Raw genomic sequence first — 21,135 nt, 5'->3', positions numbered from 1 at the left:
TGTAACTTTAAAACTATAGCGCTAATTTCATTTAAATTAGAGCTTTACATGAAAATTACAGAATTTGTAATCAGATTCAGACTAGAGCAAATGACTTGCTAATAACATCACTTGAAAACTAGCTAAATCACAAACGCTCACAAGCCAAAATCTTAAAATCTCAGACCTGGTGGTACACGAGTACTAAATCAATTTGTTCTTCCTAATTATTGTTTTATACCACAAATGATATATTGTATCATGAAATAAATGGTTTGACAACATTTGGTTACAGGACTATTATAGGGGGGAGGTACATATTTGTGAAAAGAATATTTCAACATTAATTATTTACATTAAAGAACTTCCATTCGGAAGACCACAGGCCACTGATTCACACTGAGGCACGAGAATGTCACATGACGGGCTTGTTGTGTAGTTCCCTCTCGTCAGTTAGTTATGCATTTGTGAGATCATGGCGGATCCGGAAGGAGAGTCACTGGAGTCATGGCTAAGTGAGTATTCATGCTTGCTAATACATTATCAGAATATGGTTTAATTTTACTCGGTATAGTCTTTAAGATACGTAGAACAGCCATATACGGATGCTGTTTGGGACCAGTTGTTTTCTCATGTCTTGGCGTGTCTGTGATATTTACACTGACATGTCATGAGGGTTGGAGGATGGACTGACCCAACCTAGCCAGCGTTTAGGGTATGGTGGTTAATGCGTAAATTGGCAGAATATTTGGTCCCATTATGCCCCTAAATGTTTAGATTTTGAGTCATTTGCCGACTTGCAAACTCAATCACCTTTCAATTAAACTCATTTTGAACGGCTTTTGTCTAAACAGCTATAACTTTGCGCATCATTATTGTTAGCTCTGATTCTGAAACACGTTCTGTTTTTTAAGTAGAAAACGTCCCACGTTGCATAGTTACACTTATAAAAGTGCCTTGTCTATCGATACTAAATCTGCCTTTGAAGTTGTTTCATTATCGACAAACTTAGCAACACTAAGTTACAGTGAGCTGAATTGAATCAACACTAAACTAAATTGAGCTACATTTTGCTAAATTAATTTGTTTATTGTTTATTCCTGAGGCTGCATTGTATTAATGTGCATTTGTATTGTTATAAATATTCCTTGATTTGGATAAAAGCTGTTTTCTACTTGCATAAAATATTATGATATTTGTTTTTTAATGAATTTGTCAATTTAAATGTAAGCAGAACAAGAGTAAAAAATAAGAGTAATTCATTTCCATTCAAAAATATTGATATTAGTTTGATTGTTTTTTTGTTTTGTTTTGTTTTTTAGACAAATCCACCAATCCGTCAAACCGACAGGAGGAATGGGAGTACATAATTGGATTCTGTGACCAAATCAATAAGGAACTTGAAGGGTATGTTTTGTTTACCTTTAATGAAAGTGTCTTTACTTGAGCATCTGAGGCTGTATTATTAAAGCATCTTATTATAATTCTTGACCTGAGATTTGAAAAAAAAATATATTTGCAAAGGCAAAGTGAAATTACCATGGTTATAATAAATACACATGACTTTTGCCCCCGGTTTACAGTCAGGAGAGGAGTCAACGTTAGTTGCTGAAAATCAGTGGCAGTCGTTTAATGTATGATGCCTGTTGTTTTCAAATCTGTTCTGATTTTCAACAATTGTGTACTTTGTTCCAGGCTTGAGCAGATAAGATAGGATTTTAAGTTAGGATGATGATGTAATACAGCAACTGTAAAGTTTTTGTGTGTTCTTATGAATCACTGATTTGAGAATTGTGTCTGTAACTTGCAGCCCACAAATATCAGTCAGATTATTAGCACACAAAATCCAGTCACCACAAGAATGGGAGTCATTACAAGCACTAACTGTGAGTTTATCTCTGTTAGTCTCTAAAATTTACCAAATGTTGTATGTTTAATATAGTGACTGACTAACTAAATTCAGGTTGTTCTTACAGGTTTTAGAAGCCTGCATGAAGAATTGTGGGAGGAGGTTTCATAATGAAGTTGGAAAATTTAGATTTTTAAATGAACTCATTAAAGTAGTTTCACCTAAGGTAAGTTAAAAGATTGTTTATACAAAAAAAAAAAAAATACAATTCTGTCTTCCTTAACCCACCTTCAAGTTATTCAAAACATGCATGATTTTTTTGTCCAAATTTGTAGGTACCATCCATTACAGAAGCAATACCGCCATAATAACTTTGCCCTTTTATATCCTGCAGTATTTGGGAGACAGAGTATCTGAACAAGTGAAGATTAAAGTAATAGAGTTGCTCTACAGCTGGTCAGTTGCTTTACCAGATGAGGCAAAGATCAGAGAGGCCTATCAGATGCTAAAGATGCAAGGTTCTTTCGTCACAAATATAAGCATTTGCATTTATAAGAATCTCACCCACTTAGGCTACGTCCACATTAATCCGGATACATTTGAAAACGGGGTTTTCGTTTAAAAACGCTCTCCGTCCACACTAGCGTTTTCAGGTGTTTTCCGACGTTTCAGTGTGGATGAGGAACTTCTAAATTCACTTTACTGCGCATGCGTGAAACTTCACAAAAGCTCACTGAGATGATACAGATGGGAAATTAAATAATAATGTCATCGCAAAATAACAGGATAATTTTATTTAGCAAAATATCTCACCATCACGGATGCGTCCAGGTCACATTCAGTCACCATATGTTTGGTCTAAAACGCAACTGCTCTCCTGTTTTGCCGCAGGACAGCAAATGTGAGTAGAGTACATTATCTGTTATCTTTGCAGTACTGTGCTATGAAGAATAGCACATGTTAAGTAACATAGAAAGTAACATATTTTAGCAATAGTGTAAAAATGAATAACACATAACAGGCACAATACCGATAAACATGAATATCTAATGGTACTACATGGATCACATGACTAAACTTACGTCATCGTTTTGAAATACCTCCGGTTTCACTGTCCACACTACAACGCGAAAACGGCGTTTTCAAATTTATCCACTTTGGAGAGCGTTTTCCAAACGATACGTTTTTGTTGACTTAAAACGCCGTCTCAGTGTGGACGGAAGGCCAAAACGGAGAGAAAAATATACGTTTTCAAACGAAAACGTATTAGTGTGGACATGGCCTTATTTTCTTTCTTCCAATTTTACTAGACTGTCTTGTTTAGTCTTTGTAACATTCTTTCATAGGTATTGTAACAGAAGACCCAGAGGTTCCTGTGGACAAGACCCTTGTTCCCTCTCCAAAGCCCAATAATCCAGTGTTTGACAATGAGGAAAAGAGTAAGGTGAAGAAACGCATTACAGTATTAGAACTTAAAGAAATATTCCAGGTTCAGTTCAATTTAGGCTCAGTTGACCATGTTTGTTGTATAATATTGATGATCAGAAGAACAATTGTTTGTTTGTTTCTTATTTATATATAAAAAAGCAAAAGTTACAATGTCTAGGTTGAGGCACTTACAATGGAAGTGAATGGAGCCAATCCATAATATAAATGTAAAAAATGCCCATTGTTTCAATTGTGTAGCATAAGATATAAAAACATGTGTTAATATGATTTTTAGTGTGATCAAATTACTTACTAACCTTTTTATGTGAGAAGTTACATCAGATTTTGTTGGTGTGACTGACCAACATGACATCATGACTTTTTTGTAAACATACACGACACTTTCAAGTCAAGTGGCATGTTATCTAAACGCATTTTGAGCTTTACGCGTGTATGTCTACGCCGTTAAATGTCCGAGTGATTACGTGTGTGTGTGTGTACACGCCATTAAATGTCGAGCGAAACAAAGCAAAATGTAGATCTACATCAGGGGAGCGATATTTTTTTCCCTAGGATGGTAGGGGAAGACTCATAAATGGTATTAACCCCAGTGACGGTTAGGTCATATAGTTATATATACAGTAATATAACGTTAAGTCAACGGCATTCATAAACACGCTGAAAAGTGATTATGCGTGTTCATAGCACGCCAAAAATGGAAATACAAATTGGCGTGTCATACATGCACCATTTCATGAGATCATTCTGTATGTGCGACCTGTGCATACAAATTATGCATGGTTAAAAAAATCAGGCTATACTATTCTGGTGGCAAAATTTGTGTCACTGTACACAGGCCCTTGCATACTGTAAAACTTCAAATAATAGCCCGGGCTTTTATTTTCCCAAATCGTCGATCTGCACCGGCTTGTATTTGAGACAGGCGTCTATATGAGACAGGCCTTTATAATTTAGTGTTGAGATGTTGTTCATTGAGTGTAGGCCTAAAGGCTCTAATCTCTATAAATCTCCAAATGCTTCTCGTGAAACTGCGGTCTTCCAATCTTACAGTATTGTGTCAATTGGCTTTATGCACAGCTGCACTACTTCCTGAACTTCAACCATTTGTTTCCTTTCTGCCATTATTGGACAAATTGATTAATTCAGGTGTGTCTAATTATTGTTGTTGTGACTACTGAGGTCAGGCACACCTGAATTAATCAGGTTTTCCAATAATGGCAGACAGGAAACAAAGGAGCTGGCTGAAGTTCAGGAAGCTGTGCATAAAGCCAATTGATTTTGATTAATATGCGCGAGGGAGAGAGAGCAAGACAGCGCGCGTGTTGTTTGAAGACGTGAGAGTGCGTGCACGCTCTCTCTGATCGATTCGCCCTATCAAGCGCAGCAGTTATTCTACATCACTCACCAGTCAAAAAATGCTTTGGTGGGCCAAAAATTTGCTTTGGGGGCTGCCCAAAAAGCGGATGATTTGACGGGTTTTAGAAGATTAAATACAAACCGAAACAAAAAAATGTCTTTTATTTACCAGGTGTGTCTATTTGGGACTCGGCTATTATTTAAAGTTTTACGGTACACATAAAAGCTGAGGTATACTTTGGCCGTAAATCCTAAAATGCTGATTTAAACATCTTGACAGCTTAAACTATTTTTTAACAGATGTTTTGTTTAAAAAAAAGAATCATTTGGAGTTCTCTTTTTTAAGTTCAAATGCTGCTGTGCTGAGTTGACTGAGCGTTACTTGTATTGAACCTACAATATTCTTTTATGGGTAATTGTTTTGTAAAATTGTAAAGCATTGTCTTATCTCTAAACATTTCCTTGCAGCGTCTTGCAGAACTTCTTAAGAGTAAAAAGCCTGAGGATCTTCAAGAAGCCAACCGCATTATCAAAAGCATGGTCAAAGAGGTAAGTGCTTGAATAATCTTATGCTATTTTAAAAAACAAATCAAAACTAATATTTCACTGACAAAAAGTAAATCCTTCAAATATCAATGAAAAAAATGTACTATGTACTATTTGGAATGTACTATTTATATTAATGGCTTCATATATCTTTGAAAAACATTAAAAAAAATAAAGCAATAACATTTTCTTTCCGTTATTTCATTTAACGTTAAAAAGTATTTCTAAACATTATTTAGTGTTATGTTTTTTGGAGATCCACCACATGTCATTTTCATAAAATATTTTTATAAAAGGGAAAATGATCTGAAATTTGATTAGACTAATATGACTCTGATATTATTTGTTGACCTTGACACACAACTGTGATGGTCAGGTCTACTATTATATAATTCCAATTTTAAAGGGTTTTTTTTTTCTGCACGTTTATTGCTTGATTTTAAGCAGGTTTAAACAGTTTTGTAAGAAATAATGGTAGCACTTTATTTTACAGTCCTGTTCCCCATGTACATACTATGAACTACTTACAGCTATTACAATAACTGGGTTATAACTAGGTACTAACCCTGAACCTACACCTAAACCTAACTTTAACCCATGTAGTTACCTTATATTAACCAGTACTTTCTTAGATAAGTACACTTTAAATACATGGATGTGCACAGACTGTACAATAAAGTGCAACCAAAATAATAATAAAATATTATACCAAAAAGTATCAAAATGAGTTTTGGTAGAAGTGGTAGAAGTAGTGTATTCAAGTCATTAACATGTGGGTCATTACCTTTTTTGTTTACTCCCTTGATGGTTGTGCTTGCAATAATTCATATGCATTTTTAAAATGGCTTACTGCCCTCTTATTTTGCTTTCAGGATGAGGCTATACAACAGAAAGCTTCCCATCGTGCCAGCACCCTAGAGGAGGTGAACAACAGTGTGAAGCTCCTAAATGAGATGCTAAATCATTTCAAAAGAGATGAGTCGACACAAGCGGACAAAGAACTTCTAACGGTGAGCCCTTTTATATCCAGTCACTGCTAGACTTGGCTCGCATTTGTACGTAATTGACCATGTGCAACTGTATGTTCATAGGATCTTTATAATGACTGTGACAAACTTCGAACCGCTGTCTTCAGACTCGCCACCGAGACAGAGGATGATGACGGTGCCTTAGGTAACACACATTAGTAAATAAAAACTCAATTAGGTGTTAAGCCAATAATATATTAGAACCAAATAACTTCCTCTCCTTTACATGTACTTTGTGGTCTTTGGTGCAGGTGATATTTTACACGCTAGTGATGATCTCTCACGTGTAATCAACTCCTATAAAAAGATGGTTGAAGGACAGACCATTGTGATTGACATACCAGGTTCAACAGCCTCAAAACGTATGCATTATGTACCAGAATTGTTACAATTTACACATTAGATTTTGCATACTGTATCTGAATTATCCAAAGAGCTTTGCATGGTTTATGAACCTACAAATCTGAAGATGCAGTTCAATTGTTTTCTAATTTTCTTAGACCCCAATGACGGAAGCTCTTCTGAGATTTTGATTGATTTGGCTGATTTGGACTTGGGATCCCCTTCACCCCTCAAACATGGTTTGACTCCACCCCAACACTCAGAGTCCCTTCCTGCTGACCTCCTCACACTTGCCGCTCAGCCTTCCTCTTCCAACACGTCCTCTGGATCGTCAAGTTTTCAAATCAGTCCTCCATCAAGCCAGCTTCCCAGCAGTCTTTCTCTTCTGGATGAAGAACTTGGTTCATTAGGTAAAGATGACTTTAGATTATTTTGCCATGTATGATTTTATTTGGAATGTATTTAACCCCTTAAACCTGAAGTGTACTGCTGGTGGTAAAAAAAAAAAAAAAAAAAAAATCATAATCAAATTACTAAGCAACCACTGAATGGAATAACAAAAAAATAGGTTTCATTTTAAAGGGTACATATCATGCTTTTAAATCATTCATTATTACTATTATAGTCTATGTAAAGCATAACTGCAATGCTTGGGTCCTTATTATTATAGGTCCACAGGCCCCTTTTCTACCCCTTTTCTGATGTGCATCTGTGAACAACTCGTTTTAAAGCAGCCTCTTTAAATAAAAAGGAGATGTGTCACACCCCGCCCGCTCTCCAGGTCGCTGAGTTCACGGTCGGTTCAACTCCACCCCGTTCGGCCATTTTTGTACTTTGATTAGAGATATATACGATTATATACTATAGCTTCCAAGAACATATTTATTCACACGTTAACAAAATGTCAACAATGGAAGACTTGTCCATCAAGCTTTACATGTTCGAGCCAGAGCGAGCGATTTGAAAAAGATGATGACGAACCTGCAGAACAATCTTCATATGGATGTATTGCAGTGGTATGTTACTGTATTGTGTTATAAGTGAAAGTCGACTATTTCTCTTGTTAAAACAAGCACACTGACAAGATAAATGACTACGGTCTAATCTCACCACTAAAAATCTGTATTGATAGTATGACACGTTTAGAAAAGTATTAGAAAACAACGTAGCTAAATGACCATTGATGAAACTCAAGAACAATAATACTGCAGACGTGTAACGTTACTTCAAAACAAAAACAAAGAAAGACAAAGGTACTGCTAAACCATGACCACCATGTGTTTTAAGAAAGTAAAGTACTTTATTTTTATAACGATATTTACAGCTTATCGAAATGCTCTGTTCGTCGTCTCCAAACATAGAAGGAATTTACCTCTCATTCAGACGAAGTCGATCGGCAAACCCTTCTTTATACTGACGGAGGTTGTTGAAGTTGGAATCCTTGAAGTGCTTCGAGTCACTAACGTACGTCCAACAACCGAACATTTTGACTTGCCCTCTCGTAACTTCTGCATCATTGAGCTTGGACTACAAAATCGTAGTGAGAAATAATAATGGCGCATTGCTCGAAGTGTTGGGCCGGTAGTCAATGTCCTTATTTGTCAGTTCTGCTGCAAATACTGTGATGTAATTGTTCAAAAAACGTCATAGAGAACAGAAAAAACTGAACAGGTTGCAAAATATGACAAACAGAATATAAAGATATAAACGAAGCACCTGAAGAGAATAATTTCATCTTTTCTGTGCTTATAAACGCTCTAAATATACAACAAAATGCATTTAAGGGCTAAAAAAGTGGATTTTACATGTCCCCTTTAAAGCTTAGAAACTCAGCTTTTTAATGCAAATTTTGATCTACTCTTAACAAGTGCTGAGTAGTCCCTCTAAAACCGAGTGTACTGCCCGCCAGTTTCTGAGTGTACTGATACACAAAATATAAATTACAGTCAGTTTCTTAGCACGAGAATGTCCTAATGTAATTTATATTTTCTAAAAATGTAAAAAAGTGTTCTATCAAACGATACCTACCTTTTGACTCTCTCTCTTGCTATAGTTATGAGTCTTCTTTACTTTTGTGAATGTCACTCTTTCCACATTAAGCAGCACAATATTTGTTTTAATAATAAGAGGAAGAATAAAAAGAAGAGAGAAAAGTAGCTTGAGCAGCACCAAATCGGCATATTAGAATGATTTTATTTGGATCATGTAACCTTGAAGAGTCATATAATGGCTGTTGTATATGAAGTTTTTCCCTTTTACAAAAAAATACTTTTTTATTTTAATTAAAACAGTTATTTTAAATTATAATAATATTTCACAAATTAATGCTTTTTTTTTTTTTTACAGTTTTTACTGTCAAATAGTCATTTTTATAATGAAATAAATACAGCTTTGTTAACAAAAATCTTACTGACCTCAAACCTTTGAGCGGGACTGTAAGTATTATGTATAATATAACATAATTTTCTATAAATTTGTTAAAATTCAATAAGTAAGAGTCATCAATTTTAAAACAATCTCAGTGTTTAACACTATTTTTCAGGCCTTGGTTGCCTGGACTCTAAATCAAAGAAGTCAGCAGAAAAGAATACAAAAGAAGCTCAAAGCAATCAGTGGATTTCTTCACAAGTAAGATTACAAGAGTGCTGTAGCCTATATATAATTTTATTGTGTAATGAATTTCAAATATATGCCTAGAGACTCTGTATTTTATGTTTGATATCTACCCATTAACTTTTTTTTGTAATGACAGACGTCTAAACCAGTGATTGACCTCCTCTTCAGCTCTGCTCCATTAAATCCTCTAATCTCAACAGCGCCACCAACCTCTGAAGCTACCTCAGTCACAAGCTTTGAAAACTCCCTCCAGCAGAGCAGTAAAGACTTTTCTATGCTGGACCTGGACAAGGATAATAGGTAGTGAGAGAATAAGTAGCAATTAAAAAAAAAAACATTTATTACATATTAGAATGATTTCTGACAGATTATGTGACACTGAAGTAATGGCTGCTGAAAATGAAGCTTTGCAAATTATAGGGAATTTTTTTTACTCCCATATATATTCTAGAGACGACTGATGCCATTGGTAAATGTTAGTTGTTCACAGACGAAGCAGTTTAATAATAGCATGTGCACACTCTATTATTAGAGCCTTTTATTGTGATTGGAGAACTGCTTGTGAAGTGTCTCGTTCCTTTTAAATACAACTAATTGTTTGTTCTTTCTATATGAAGCAGCCGGTCCAAATGTTCAAGCTCAGGCGGCAGAGAACTTAGAGCTTGGGAAGAGAACATCCATCCTGCATTTACCACATTCAGTTTTCCTGCTGGAGTAACACCTGTGCCTTCTGCTGTATCCTCTGCCAAACCTCAGAGCTTCACCCCAGACAGCCCTCTCTTCAAATCCCTGTCTCCAACACTACCCACCAGTCACACACCCTCAGGCTCGGACATCTCCCTAAACACTGTCTTTGTTCCACTGGAGTCCATTAAACCAAGTAAGGCCTATACATGAAAATGGATTCTGTGAGATCTACTGTATAGCAGTTATTCTAGACTTAATGACTTGCCTGTTTTGGTAAGGCTTAGAACTGTGTTTTTCCTTTTGTGTTTTCACAGGTAAGGAGAGTCCAGTGACCGCCTACGATAAGGATGGTGTTCGTGTGTTGTTGCACTTTGCTACCGACCATCCACCTGGTCGCCCTGATGTTCTGGTGATTGTGGTGTCCATGTTGAACACAGCACCACTGTTAGTGAGGAATGTAGTCCTTCAGGCAGCTGTGCCAAAGGTGAGAGGCACAAAACGTATTTTTAATATTCTTCTGAAGTATATGGAAGCTAAACTGAATAGCTTTTGGTTTCAGATGGTTTTGATTAATGAATTTTTGACTTTAACTCTGTGATTTGTAATTGACAGTCTATGAGAGTGAAGCTGCAGCCCCCTTCTGGAACAGAAATGGTTCCCTTTACCCCCTTCATGCCCCCCAGTTCCATCACTCAGATCATGCTCCTGGCTAACCCACTGAAGGTGAAGAAAGCCACACACATACACATTTACTAATCTTAATAAGGACATTCCATACACCTAAATCATTTTTATAAGCGGATAGTTATAAATACTAAAACTTAAGCTTAAAGGGGTCATATAATGGTACATGCACTTTTTCAAGTTGATTGTACTGAAATGTGCGTTGGCAGTGCCTGTACACAAGCATCATATAATGATAAATATCTATCCTGTGTTTTTGTTTTAATATCCTTATATGTTTTTCCTTGCCTCAAATCGAGCCGTTCTACCGTGTGACATCACATGGTCGGACGCCCCTCCCACGATTGTTGATTTGACAGTGTTTCAGCACAGACCTGTCCTGAGTGAGCTGTCATCATAGACGATATTCTGCTCCAGCGCATGGACAATGGCTTCTAAGCGATTGGTGTTCTGTTCTTGGGTGTAATAATGAACACAGCAGTCATTTTGATGTTCCTAAATCCGAACAGCTAAAGAAGAGTTTTGTTTTCGAAGGGAATATTCCCCACGAGCAACGTCAATGCTTTCATGTTTGCGCAAATCATTTCTCACCAGACTGCTGGTGGATCAGACTCAGTGTAAAGCTGGTTTTGCTAAGAAGCTGTTCCTGAAAAAAGAATCAGTACCAACTATTCATGTCCCTGCTGCACATTAATCTTTGCAAATCCCTTGCACGCCTGATGATGAATGTGGCTAAGGTTTACACTCAGGGTACATTAAAGCATGTTTCCTATGTACAGTGGGGCCAAAAAGTATTTAGTCAGCCACTGATTGTGCAAGTTCTCCTACTTAGAATGATGAGAGAGGTCTGTAATTTTCATCGTAGGTACACTTTAACTATGAGAGACAAAATGAAAAAAAAAAAAAACCAGGAAATCAGTGTAGGATTTTTAAACAAAAGTTCAGCTCAATTCTTTGTAACATAACCTTTGTTGGCAATGACAAAGGTCAAACATTTCCTGTAAGTCTTCACCAGGTTTGCACACACTGTAGCTGGTATTTTGGCCCATTCCTCCATGCAGATCTCCTCTAGAGCAGTGATGTTTTGGGGGTGTCGCTGGGCAACATGGACTCAAACACAAATTTTCTTACTCCACAAAAGGTCTGGAGACTGGCTAGGCCACTCCAGGACCTTGAAATGCTTTTTACGGAGTCACTCCTTAGTTGCCCGGGCGTTGTGTTTGGGATCATTGTCATTCTGGAAGATCCAGCCACCTTTCATCTCTCACTGATGGAATGAGGTTTTGGCTTAAAATACATGGCCGCATTCATTCTTCCCTCAACACGGATCAGTTTTCCTGTCCCCTTTGCAAAAAAACAGCCCAAAAAGCATGATGTTTCCTCCCCCATGCTTCACAGTAGGTATGGTGTCTTTGGGATGCAACTCTGCATTCTTCTTCCTCCAAACACGACGAGTTGAGTTTTTACCAAAAAGTTCTATTTTGGTTTCATCTGACCACATGATATTCTCCCAATCCTCTTCTGGATCATCCATATGCTCTCTGGCAAACTTCAGACGGGCCTGGACATGTACTGGCTTAAGCAGGGGGACGTGCCTGGCACTGCAGGATTTGAGTCCCTCTCGGTGTAGTGTTTTACTTATGGTAGCCTTTGTTACTTTGGTCCCAGCTCTCTGCAGGTCATTCATCAGGTCCCTCCGTGTAGTTCCGGGATTTTTGCTCAACGTTCTCATGATCATTTTGACCCCACGGTATGAGATCTTGCGTGGAGCCCCAGATCGAGGGAGATTATCAGTGGTCTTGTATGTCATCCATTTTCTTACAATTAGCCTTTCGCCGAGCCCCGCCCCCCTTAGTTACTGTTGCTACCTCCGTCAAACAAATGGTCAAACACGGGCAGCGCGACAGATTGCCATGACGGCAAAGGGTATTCCCGTGCGTGTCAGTGACCTTTTTTGGAGCAATACCTCCGCGATATCAAGCAAGATCGAAGCAAAAGGGGTTACGGTATGCGGTGGAGGGATTTATTCCAAATATAAAATTAAGAAATGAATGAGACACGACTACTATTGATGCTAATGCTTACCAGTCTCAAGAAAAATCAGAAAAACCCCATGACCATGCTAAGTTACCTCAATGCAACCAGCACAGCCTTGAAGATTTTATAAACTGGTTCAGTGGCTAATTGTTTGGAGTTCGAAATATATAACTTGCGCTGCATATTTATTCATTTTGCCTCCGATACAGGAGTACACGTTCGCTTTAACAAGCAGGTTGTTCATTACCACACCCTGCGTGTCATGCTCATGCTGAATGCGATTTTCGTGTTTAAAAAGTAACTAACGTTATGCATAAGAGACGGAAAGAGGCAAAGAACCATACGTTATTTAAGGTTATTTCTATTCGTTACGATATTGATATATGAACTGATGTTGTCATGTAAGCTTCATGCTTTCCCCGTTGCGAACATTCTCTAAACTGTAGTCTACGGTGCTGCACTGCTAACTTAGCTGACTGCTGCTCATTTTCCCAGAGAATATCATGGTATGTTAACAACAACCCTTTAGAAAATGTACAGTAAGTCCTTTATGGATCCTCTTGATCTGCTTTCTCCGTGCTTCTTTGACTAATCTCAGTCGCACGCACGCTGCACGCGAGACGAGTTAACCATGTTCGACACATTTAACTGGAATTGGGGCGTCCACACTGTTTAATACATCTTAGGCACCGCTCGCGTTGTGTTTTGGGCTTTAGAAAGGGAAAAAACACAACTTCTCCAGACAATCTCTCGGGGTATCATGTGTCCGATTTACAAACGCCGTGGGCGCACCGCTTACTGTTTGACGGAACAGCTCACACAGTAACGGTTGCTATGATGTGTGATTGGACAATGGCCATTTTGTGGGAGGGGCCAGCGAAAGGTCAATTGCTCCCGCGATTGATTTTTTTCACATCTAGCTGCTTACCTATTGTAGATTCACTCTTCCCACCCTGGTGCAGGTCTACAATTTTCTTCCTGATGTCCTTCGCCAGCTCTTTGGTCTTGTCCATGGTTGAGTTTGGAGTCTGACTGTTTGAGGCTTGTCTTTTAAACAGATAACGGGTTCAAACAGGTGCCAATAATACAGGGAACAAGTGGAGGACAGAAGAGCTTCTTAAAGAAGAAGTTACAGGTCTGTGAGAGCCAGAAATCTTGCTGGTTTGTGGGTGACCAAATACTTATTTTCCACCATAATTTACAAAGAAATTCTTTAAAAACCCTACAATGTGATTTCCTGGATTTTTTTTATTTATTTATTTATTTATTTATTTTTTCTATTTTGTCTCTCGTAGTTGAAGTGTACCTATGAGGAAAATTACAGACCTCTCTCATTATTCTAAGTAGGATAACTTGCACAATCAGTGGCTGACTAAATACTTTTTGGCCCCACTGTATGACGTTCTCACATTATAATGAACAATGCGTCATAGTTATTGTGTTATTACAAACTGAGTACATATACATCAGTAAACACATAGCGTTCGTACATCTCACTAAGTTACTCTACCCTGCCAAAGAACAAAGAAAGATCAAAGTGACGTTACGTTAACCAACCATTCAGAAATGTCCTGTGTGAGCCTTAAAGGCACACTATGCAAGAATTGTACCTTAATATAACAGCTTCAAAGTCATTTCGCTGGTAAACAAACTCATTGTACCGCGAATCATCCTGGTAGTAAAGCTTGGGGGGGGCGCTGCTGGAAAAACCAGCAATGCAAGTTTGAGAGGAGAGCCGCCGACAAATCTCGCGAGAATCACAACATGCTTTTTACGGCAAGGACGTCACACACATCAACCACATCATGAAGCACGAAGACACTTGCGCGCATTTCAGACGTGATACTCGACGGTGGAAAAAGCAAAGAAAACGTGGTCTGAAGAGACTAGATAAAGGAAAAGAGTATGAGTCTCTCTGCTCAACCTGTAAATGTAAATGTATCAATCCGCACGTTTTGTTCGAGTTCTTTAATGGTCTAGTGGTAGATCTTTTTCCAATGGTGTCAGAGGTTACAGAATATGTTCATCAAAACTGAATATGTTCATCAGTGGTTACAGTCTATATCAAGCAGGGACACATTTTTGTGCATTTTATGTTGTGATTTCACCGGAATGAATAGGAGGCTCTGCAACTGCGATAGATTGTGAAGATTGAGTGAAGACTGTGCCCTCTCCGCCACAAGAAACATAATGTATCCATGACACTGGTAGCAGCAGACATGAGCGCTCAGCTTGAGTTCAAAAAAAAATTTTAGCGCTAGATCTCTTATTTAAAGCAAAAAAATAAACACTATGCAAAATTTGTGCATTATTATAACAGCTTCAAATGGGTATCAGGCTGTGAGTGCAGAGACCAGCCTATGGCAGAGACGCTCTGCGTGAGTGGTATTTACGACAGTAGCATTAAATACAAGTACTCTAGAGCAACTCTAGGGGTCATTGTTTGACAAAAACGGAATTCCTGCATAGTGTGCCTTTAATCGTCGAACTTCATTGTGCCTGTCATCTTATTCCGGGTCTGTTTCAAATTTATACAGTTGCACGGATGTGTCCATAGAGACTCCCGCTGCCATTCTTTCTCCAAAATATACCCTCAACTGTTGTCAAGGCAACACTCCACATGCGTTATGTCAAAGCGCTTGCAAAACAGAGGAGCGGGGTGAGCGAAGCTCCTTATTATTTAAAGGCATATGCACTGAAACGGCGTGCTGAAAAAAAGAGCTGTTTTTTACCAGGTAAAATTTGTGTTTTCTTAAAATACTAATGATGAATTTTCAATAAAAGTATATTACAAAGTTTTCATTTAGACCCTAAATAATCCAATTAACTTGTATAAAAATGGCATTATATGACCCCTTTAAAAGAAAATTGATATTAATAAAAAAATGATAAATTAATAACTTTTGACAAACTTTATTTTAAAATAAATTGATATTAATATTTATATTGTTTTACTTTTTTTGTTGTTGTTGCAAACTTGTCAGACCTTGCACTAATGCCTAACCTTGGAAAATAAATTCAAAAATTAAATAACTTTCACAGTCACGTTCAGTTTACCTTACTTATTTTGAATAAGTAATTTTTTCACAACTGCTAAAAAAAATTCTTTATATCTTTATATGTCAGTACCATGCTGTCAGTATCATTAATAAATCCTCTCTTGTGGCCTCATGGGATAGTAAAGTGTCCATCGTATGCACACTTCAGAATCCCGCCGGAAATGGGTCATCCTGGCTCTTTTTGCCTAATCTTCTATTAGTACTGTGAATTCGGCCATACTCCTTTTGTCACCTACTCTTTTTGCCAACTATATAGTAAGGAAGTATGCAATTTCGGATGTAGCCTTTGTTTCCATGGTTCTTGATTTAACTACGCACCTAGTTCTGTTAATTACCATTCCCATGTGTATTGGCTGTGTGAGTTCTGTCGATTCTTGTTTGGGTGTTAATCTATGATTTACGCTTCTCCTATGTTGTTCCTGTGATCCCCTGAGTATTTTGCATTGTGAAAAAAGACTGTCTTTTTGTGGGTTACTAGTTAATAACTAGGACAAGGCATTTTGTTTTTTTGTTGTTTTTTATTGTACAAAATTGCTAAAAACAGCTTATGTTTTGAATTGAATTGCTAAAAACAGCTTATGTTATGGAATGCTTTTATATGGAACTTCTTGAATATTTGAAATCTTTCATCACTGAAAAGTCAATTGTCATGTTTGTCACCATATTTTGAGAATGACTACATTGCTAATCCCTGCAATATTAGTTATTAGATTTTGTTGTACTTGTGGCCATAAAAATAGATTATTAATGTTTATGTGATAAAATTTCTGACAAACTCAATGACTGCGTAAATAATTGTATGCGTTTGTTTTGCAGGAGAAAGTGAGAATGAGGTACAAGCTGACATTCATCCTTGGAGATCGACAGGTCACGGAGTCTGGAGAGATAGACAAGTTCCCTCCAGTAGAAAGATGGGGTCATTTATAGCTGTGTACACACTGTTACTCATGAAGAGAAATGGAAAACACAGTGAGCATCAATGAGCCTTCGACAGTGTCTCAAAGATATGTTCTGGCCAGGACTTTACCTTTGACACACTGGATGTTACATTTATAAATCCCAATCTTTGAGTAATCCCCCACATATCTTGATATGCTGGTTTTAGGTACTCAATAGGTTCTGTTGTCATTAACATAAGCAGTTTGCATAGTAATGGGTCATTTTGTTGTCAGCCACCACTTGGACAGGTTACAATTTTTCTATCCTTTAATCTCTGCTCTGTGATGTGATGCACCAGTTGGGTTAGTGCTTATGTGAATTTTATTGATGTTATTTCTGGGTTTTACATATTTATTTCATTACTATTTATCAGATTCTTGGTGTTTGACATGGCTGGCCTCACTGGATTAAAGCCAAGTTTACTTTGTCTATTGTCATTAAGCAGAAACTCGGTAGATAACAGTAATTCACACAGGGAAGTGTGGAGGGGAAAAGAGTGTGCAAAGCATACTTTGACTTCTGTGTTTTTGGATGTAAATTTTCACTTTATTTCATTTTTTACACAACTGGAAGGAATTGCCTATATGCAGAGTTGTCCGATTTTCTTAATGTGTGGGTGTGTAATTGGACAGGAGGCCGGTTTTGATGTTTTAAATGACATGTTTTACACTTCACTTTAGGGTTATTACATATGCAATTATTTATATTATAAAATTAGACTTTTTAAAGATGTGTTGGTGACTTTTGTATGGATTTTTTTTTTTTTTTTTTTACAGCAGATGCCTCAGTATTATTTTATTGTAGCCTACTGAATGTGTCCAGGAGCCTACTCTGATTATTAATTTGACTTGTAAGTTATTTTGAAGAAGAGCTTCACAAATATTCCAATGATACTGTTCTTTTTAGACTCTGATAAAAGTTAGATACTGTTTTAAAGTCAAATAAATATATTGTTATGAACAATGTGTTGTGTTATGCTATGTATATCAATATTGGTTGCTACTGGTTTTGTCAAATCATTCACACTCAGTTTTAAAAAAGCTGGGGATATTCGTGATTTTGTTAAATCAAGGGGAGGGTATGGGATTCCGGAAGTGGTCCCTTTTAAATTGTCGTCATTTCCGGCGACATTACGCGCTTTCGTGAGAGGCAGAGGCAGTCATGGCAGACGAGAAACCAAAGGTGCGTGTGCAGGATTTTTTTCTAAATAAATGTTTTTATAAACACGACAATTCTTTGTTATATGATTAATCGGGGATTTTTAGAGTTTATTTTCTCTCATTTTTTTTTGTTAATTTATTCAGTTTCTTTGTGAAATGGTGATGGTATTCCATAATGCTAACGCGCTAATTATCCAGTTCGCTAATGTGCCTCGCAACCGTAGACCGTAATAGAAAGCTCACACCTCATACAACATTGCAAGTGATAAGACAATGCGTATATTAACGTTAAGCACTATATTTTGGAAGCGCGCAGTGTCCACAGCAGTTTCTCGCGAGCTCACTGACTTCGCGCGCAAAGCTCTGGACTCGCGAATTAGTACGTTACCGTCAGTGCAGACTTGCATCGTGGGTTTAACAAACGCGTTGTGTGAGTCCTTTTTGTCCCATTTGTGCATTTAATCATGTATCGACAGACTTCATTTTTTTTATTTATTTTTTTGAAAATAACTTTTAAAAAAGTCGTGTCACATTGGAAATGTGCTTCTCAAACCTATACAGAGGAGCAAACCTATACAGAGGAGCCCCCGCCACTGCACATTTTTCCATATTGACCACATCTAAATCAATATCAGTTGTTCAGTAGCAAGTTAGAGACTAGAAAAGTGAAAAGTGACTGATGAGAGAAATATGCAATGGTGGGTGAGGGTCCTTAAGACATGTTTGCGACCACTGCTCTTCACAAATCACTTAATTTAAAATCTGTAAGTTACTAAAAGAAAATGGCCATTTGTTTTTTTTTTTTTTTTTTTTTTTTTTATTGCTGTTCTGTGGTTCAATACATCAACCCTCGGTTCTCTCAGATAAAGTAAAAGCCTAGTCCAAGAAAATGTTTGTTCGAGCTGTTTTAACTGAAAGCAACTTGCATACTCGTGTCTTAAATGTCAGTGACATTGTTTTGTTTAATTTTTTTTTTTTTCTGAGGCAGATTTATAAAAGCTACTTAAATGTCCTAATGGGCTCTATGCACGGCGTTATTTCCGGTGAAGGATTAAGGATGCTCGATAACTTCCGCCGATCATAGAGTCCAATGCAATACCGAGATTTTATATTGAATTTTATACTCCATGGTTATACTAATGAAACGTTAGTCACAAAAACAGATAAAACAGACTCCCCTCGTTGTGTTTATGCTTTTTTTTTAAATTATATTAAATAAACATAACTATATATAAAATTACATCTAAACATATGTACGTTTCGTTTCAAAGACGGGAGGACAGTAAATATTGAAGACTCTGCCATAATCCCGTTTTCTCCGGTTTTCCTCCGCTTTAATCTACACAACCGGAAATGGACGAGCATCCTTACGTCAAATGCGGAACTTATGTGTGCATATAGCCCATTAAGATAATCCTGGCTTTATCTAAGCCCTGTCTGTGAAATCAAACCATGGTGTCCAAAAGTTTAGACTTTGGAGGACAGTGTTATTTTAGATGAGTAAAAGAACTTGTTTTGTCACTTTAGCTTTGTGAAACCTTTTATTGAATATGCTTATGATTCCAATATGCTGCAGTCTACTACATAATTTTGGCAAAGCAGGTATTTACTTATCTTTTGATGTTCATTTGATCTATTTATGATAACTGGTGTTTTACTTTTCATGTCAGGAGGGTGTAAAAACAGAGAACGACCACATCAATCTGAAAGTTGCTGGGCAGGATGGCTCAGTGGTTCAGTTCAAAATCAAGAGGCACACACCCCTCAACAAACTGATGAAAGCATATTGTGAGAGACAGGTAAAATTATTTTATTATTCAACTGCATCATTTACCTTCCTTTACATAAACCATCATCCTTTACATGCACAGGTTGTCCATACCTGCCAACTTGGAGATGGGTAAAGATGTGAATGTCTGGAAATAATTGGTTATAAGTTGTATGCAAATCTCATCTGTATAAGGGTTATGGAAACATAACTATTGGTTGCAGATACGTACTGTATGTGTTTGCAACCAATAGCTATGCTTTCATCACCCTTATACAGATGAGGTTTGTCACCCTTCACCCTTATACAGATGAGATCATTTTGAAGTATTGCATCAGAAACAAGTGATGGAATGTTAAATTCTCAAAAAAGCTTTTACTCTTACTTGGTGGTCATTGACTAGTGTGAAAAAGATTTCATGCGAATAATGGCAGATGGAAATGCATTTGCTGAATAAATTCTGATGTAGTGAACATTAAACCCTGTGACTGATCAGCTGTTTTTGCTGATGGTGTTTTATTTAGTGTTGGTTACCAATACCACCACCATCATCCGCTCTAACAACTTGATGCAAATGCACCCAACTCAGGGGGGTGAATTCAAGTTTATTGGGACACTTTTACTCCATCTCAATGGCAAGAAAGTGTCTCCAGCATGCTTAAGCAGTCAAGTCAACATTTGATCTGTTCACAGGGGCTATCAATGCGTCAGATTCGATTCCGGTTTGATGGGCAGCCAATTAATGAGACTGACACACCAGCTCAGGTAAAGTCACTGATATGACCTGTTCTGGATGTCACCATGTTTAAATTATTCATATCGTTTATAGTGTTTTATTAATTTTTTTTTTTTCTATTTGCAGTTGGAAATGGAGGATGAGGATACAATTGATGTATTTCAGCAACAGACTGGGGGCCTGATGTAAATACGGACCACTGCCCTCCAGCATCATGTCCTCCTCTCTGTCCCCGGCATTTCTTTTAATAGGCTGACCTCCTTCCACCTTGCCAAAACCTGCGCTCTAAAATGCCCATCAGCTGTCCCAAATCGGATGAATGGCTTTCTTAAAATATATTTGTGTAAACACTGATGTATTTCATGTGTTAAGACTAAAATGCTTTTGATCAGTCATCAGATTTGGTATTTAGAACTTAGGTCAGTGTCGGTTCTAAAGTACTGTTTTGTTTGCTCAGAGCCATTGGACTTTTTATAAATATTTTATATATGTTGATGTATTTCTCTTTTGTACTCAGGCTAATTTTATTTAGTGACTTGTGTTGTGAGTTGAAATGTTGATAAGATTTTGTGTTGGAATAAAATTGTTTTACAAAACAACTTGAGGCTTTTTTTTTTCTTTTTCTGCATTACATTTAATGGAAATAGCAACATGGTTAAACGGGACATTGGGTTTCCATGCTTTTATTTAGATTCATTTGTGGTTTACATACACCTTGTGGAATCTAATATAATTTGAGGGACTCATAACTATTCTAAATAGTGTAATTACCTACAGATCCTCAAGAAGGCAACACAAATAGGAGATGGGGTGTACATTTTTAATAGGGTGGTAATGGGAAATTGACAAAGTTTAAATATATATATTTTCTTTTTAGTACTGCTCTCTAGAAGCTTAAAT

At 37.2% G+C, this 21,135-nt stretch overlaps 2 protein-coding genes across 6 annotated transcripts; both read left to right on the top strand.

Annotated features, from left to right (window-relative positions):
• Positions 1-353: 353 nt before the first annotated feature.
• On the top strand, positions 354-16,597 carry gga3a (golgi associated, gamma adaptin ear containing, ARF binding protein 3a). 5 transcript variants are annotated; one of them, XM_039691548.2, is made up of 17 exons: positions 354-494; positions 1,302-1,386; positions 1,790-1,865; positions 1,956-2,054; positions 2,223-2,346; positions 3,175-3,272; positions 5,102-5,182; positions 6,052-6,189; positions 6,271-6,352; positions 6,459-6,569; positions 6,708-6,959; positions 9,092-9,177; positions 9,302-9,465; positions 9,786-10,045; positions 10,167-10,336; positions 10,465-10,575; positions 16,449-16,597. In XM_039691548.2, the coding sequence occupies exons 1-17, from the start codon at positions 455-457 to the stop codon at positions 16,557-16,559; spliced, it is 2,088 nt and encodes a 695-aa protein (XP_039547482.2). In that variant the 5' UTR covers positions 354-454; the 3' UTR covers positions 16,560-16,597. The 5 variants fall into 5 exon arrangements, with proteins under 5 accessions (XP_039547482.2, XP_039547481.2, XP_088990232.1 ...); XM_039691547.2 differs by having other exon boundaries at positions 9,783-10,045; XM_089134108.1 differs by lacking the exon at positions 354-494 and adding an exon at positions 566-694 and having other exon boundaries at positions 1,943-2,054; positions 9,783-10,045.
• A 1,030-nt stretch (positions 16,598-17,627) lies between these two features.
• sumo2a (small ubiquitin like modifier 2a) lies at positions 17,628-20,834 on the top strand. Its single transcript, XM_039691542.2, has 4 exons — positions 17,628-17,753; positions 19,402-19,530; positions 20,193-20,264; positions 20,362-20,834. The coding sequence occupies exons 1-4, from the start codon at positions 17,733-17,735 to the stop codon at positions 20,422-20,424; spliced, it is 285 nt and encodes a 94-aa protein (XP_039547476.1). The 5' UTR covers positions 17,628-17,732; the 3' UTR covers positions 20,425-20,834.
• The last annotated feature ends 301 nt before the right edge of the window (positions 20,835-21,135 follow it).

This window comes from Pimephales promelas, chromosome 8 (genome assembly GCF_988280905.1).
Source record: "Pimephales promelas chromosome 8, fPimPro1.hap1.1, whole genome shotgun sequence".
NCBI lineage: Eukaryota > Metazoa > Chordata > Actinopteri > Cypriniformes > Leuciscidae > Pimephales > Pimephales promelas.
The sequence above is the reverse complement of the archived record's forward strand: the minus strand, read 5'-3'. Positions and strand labels throughout refer to the sequence as shown.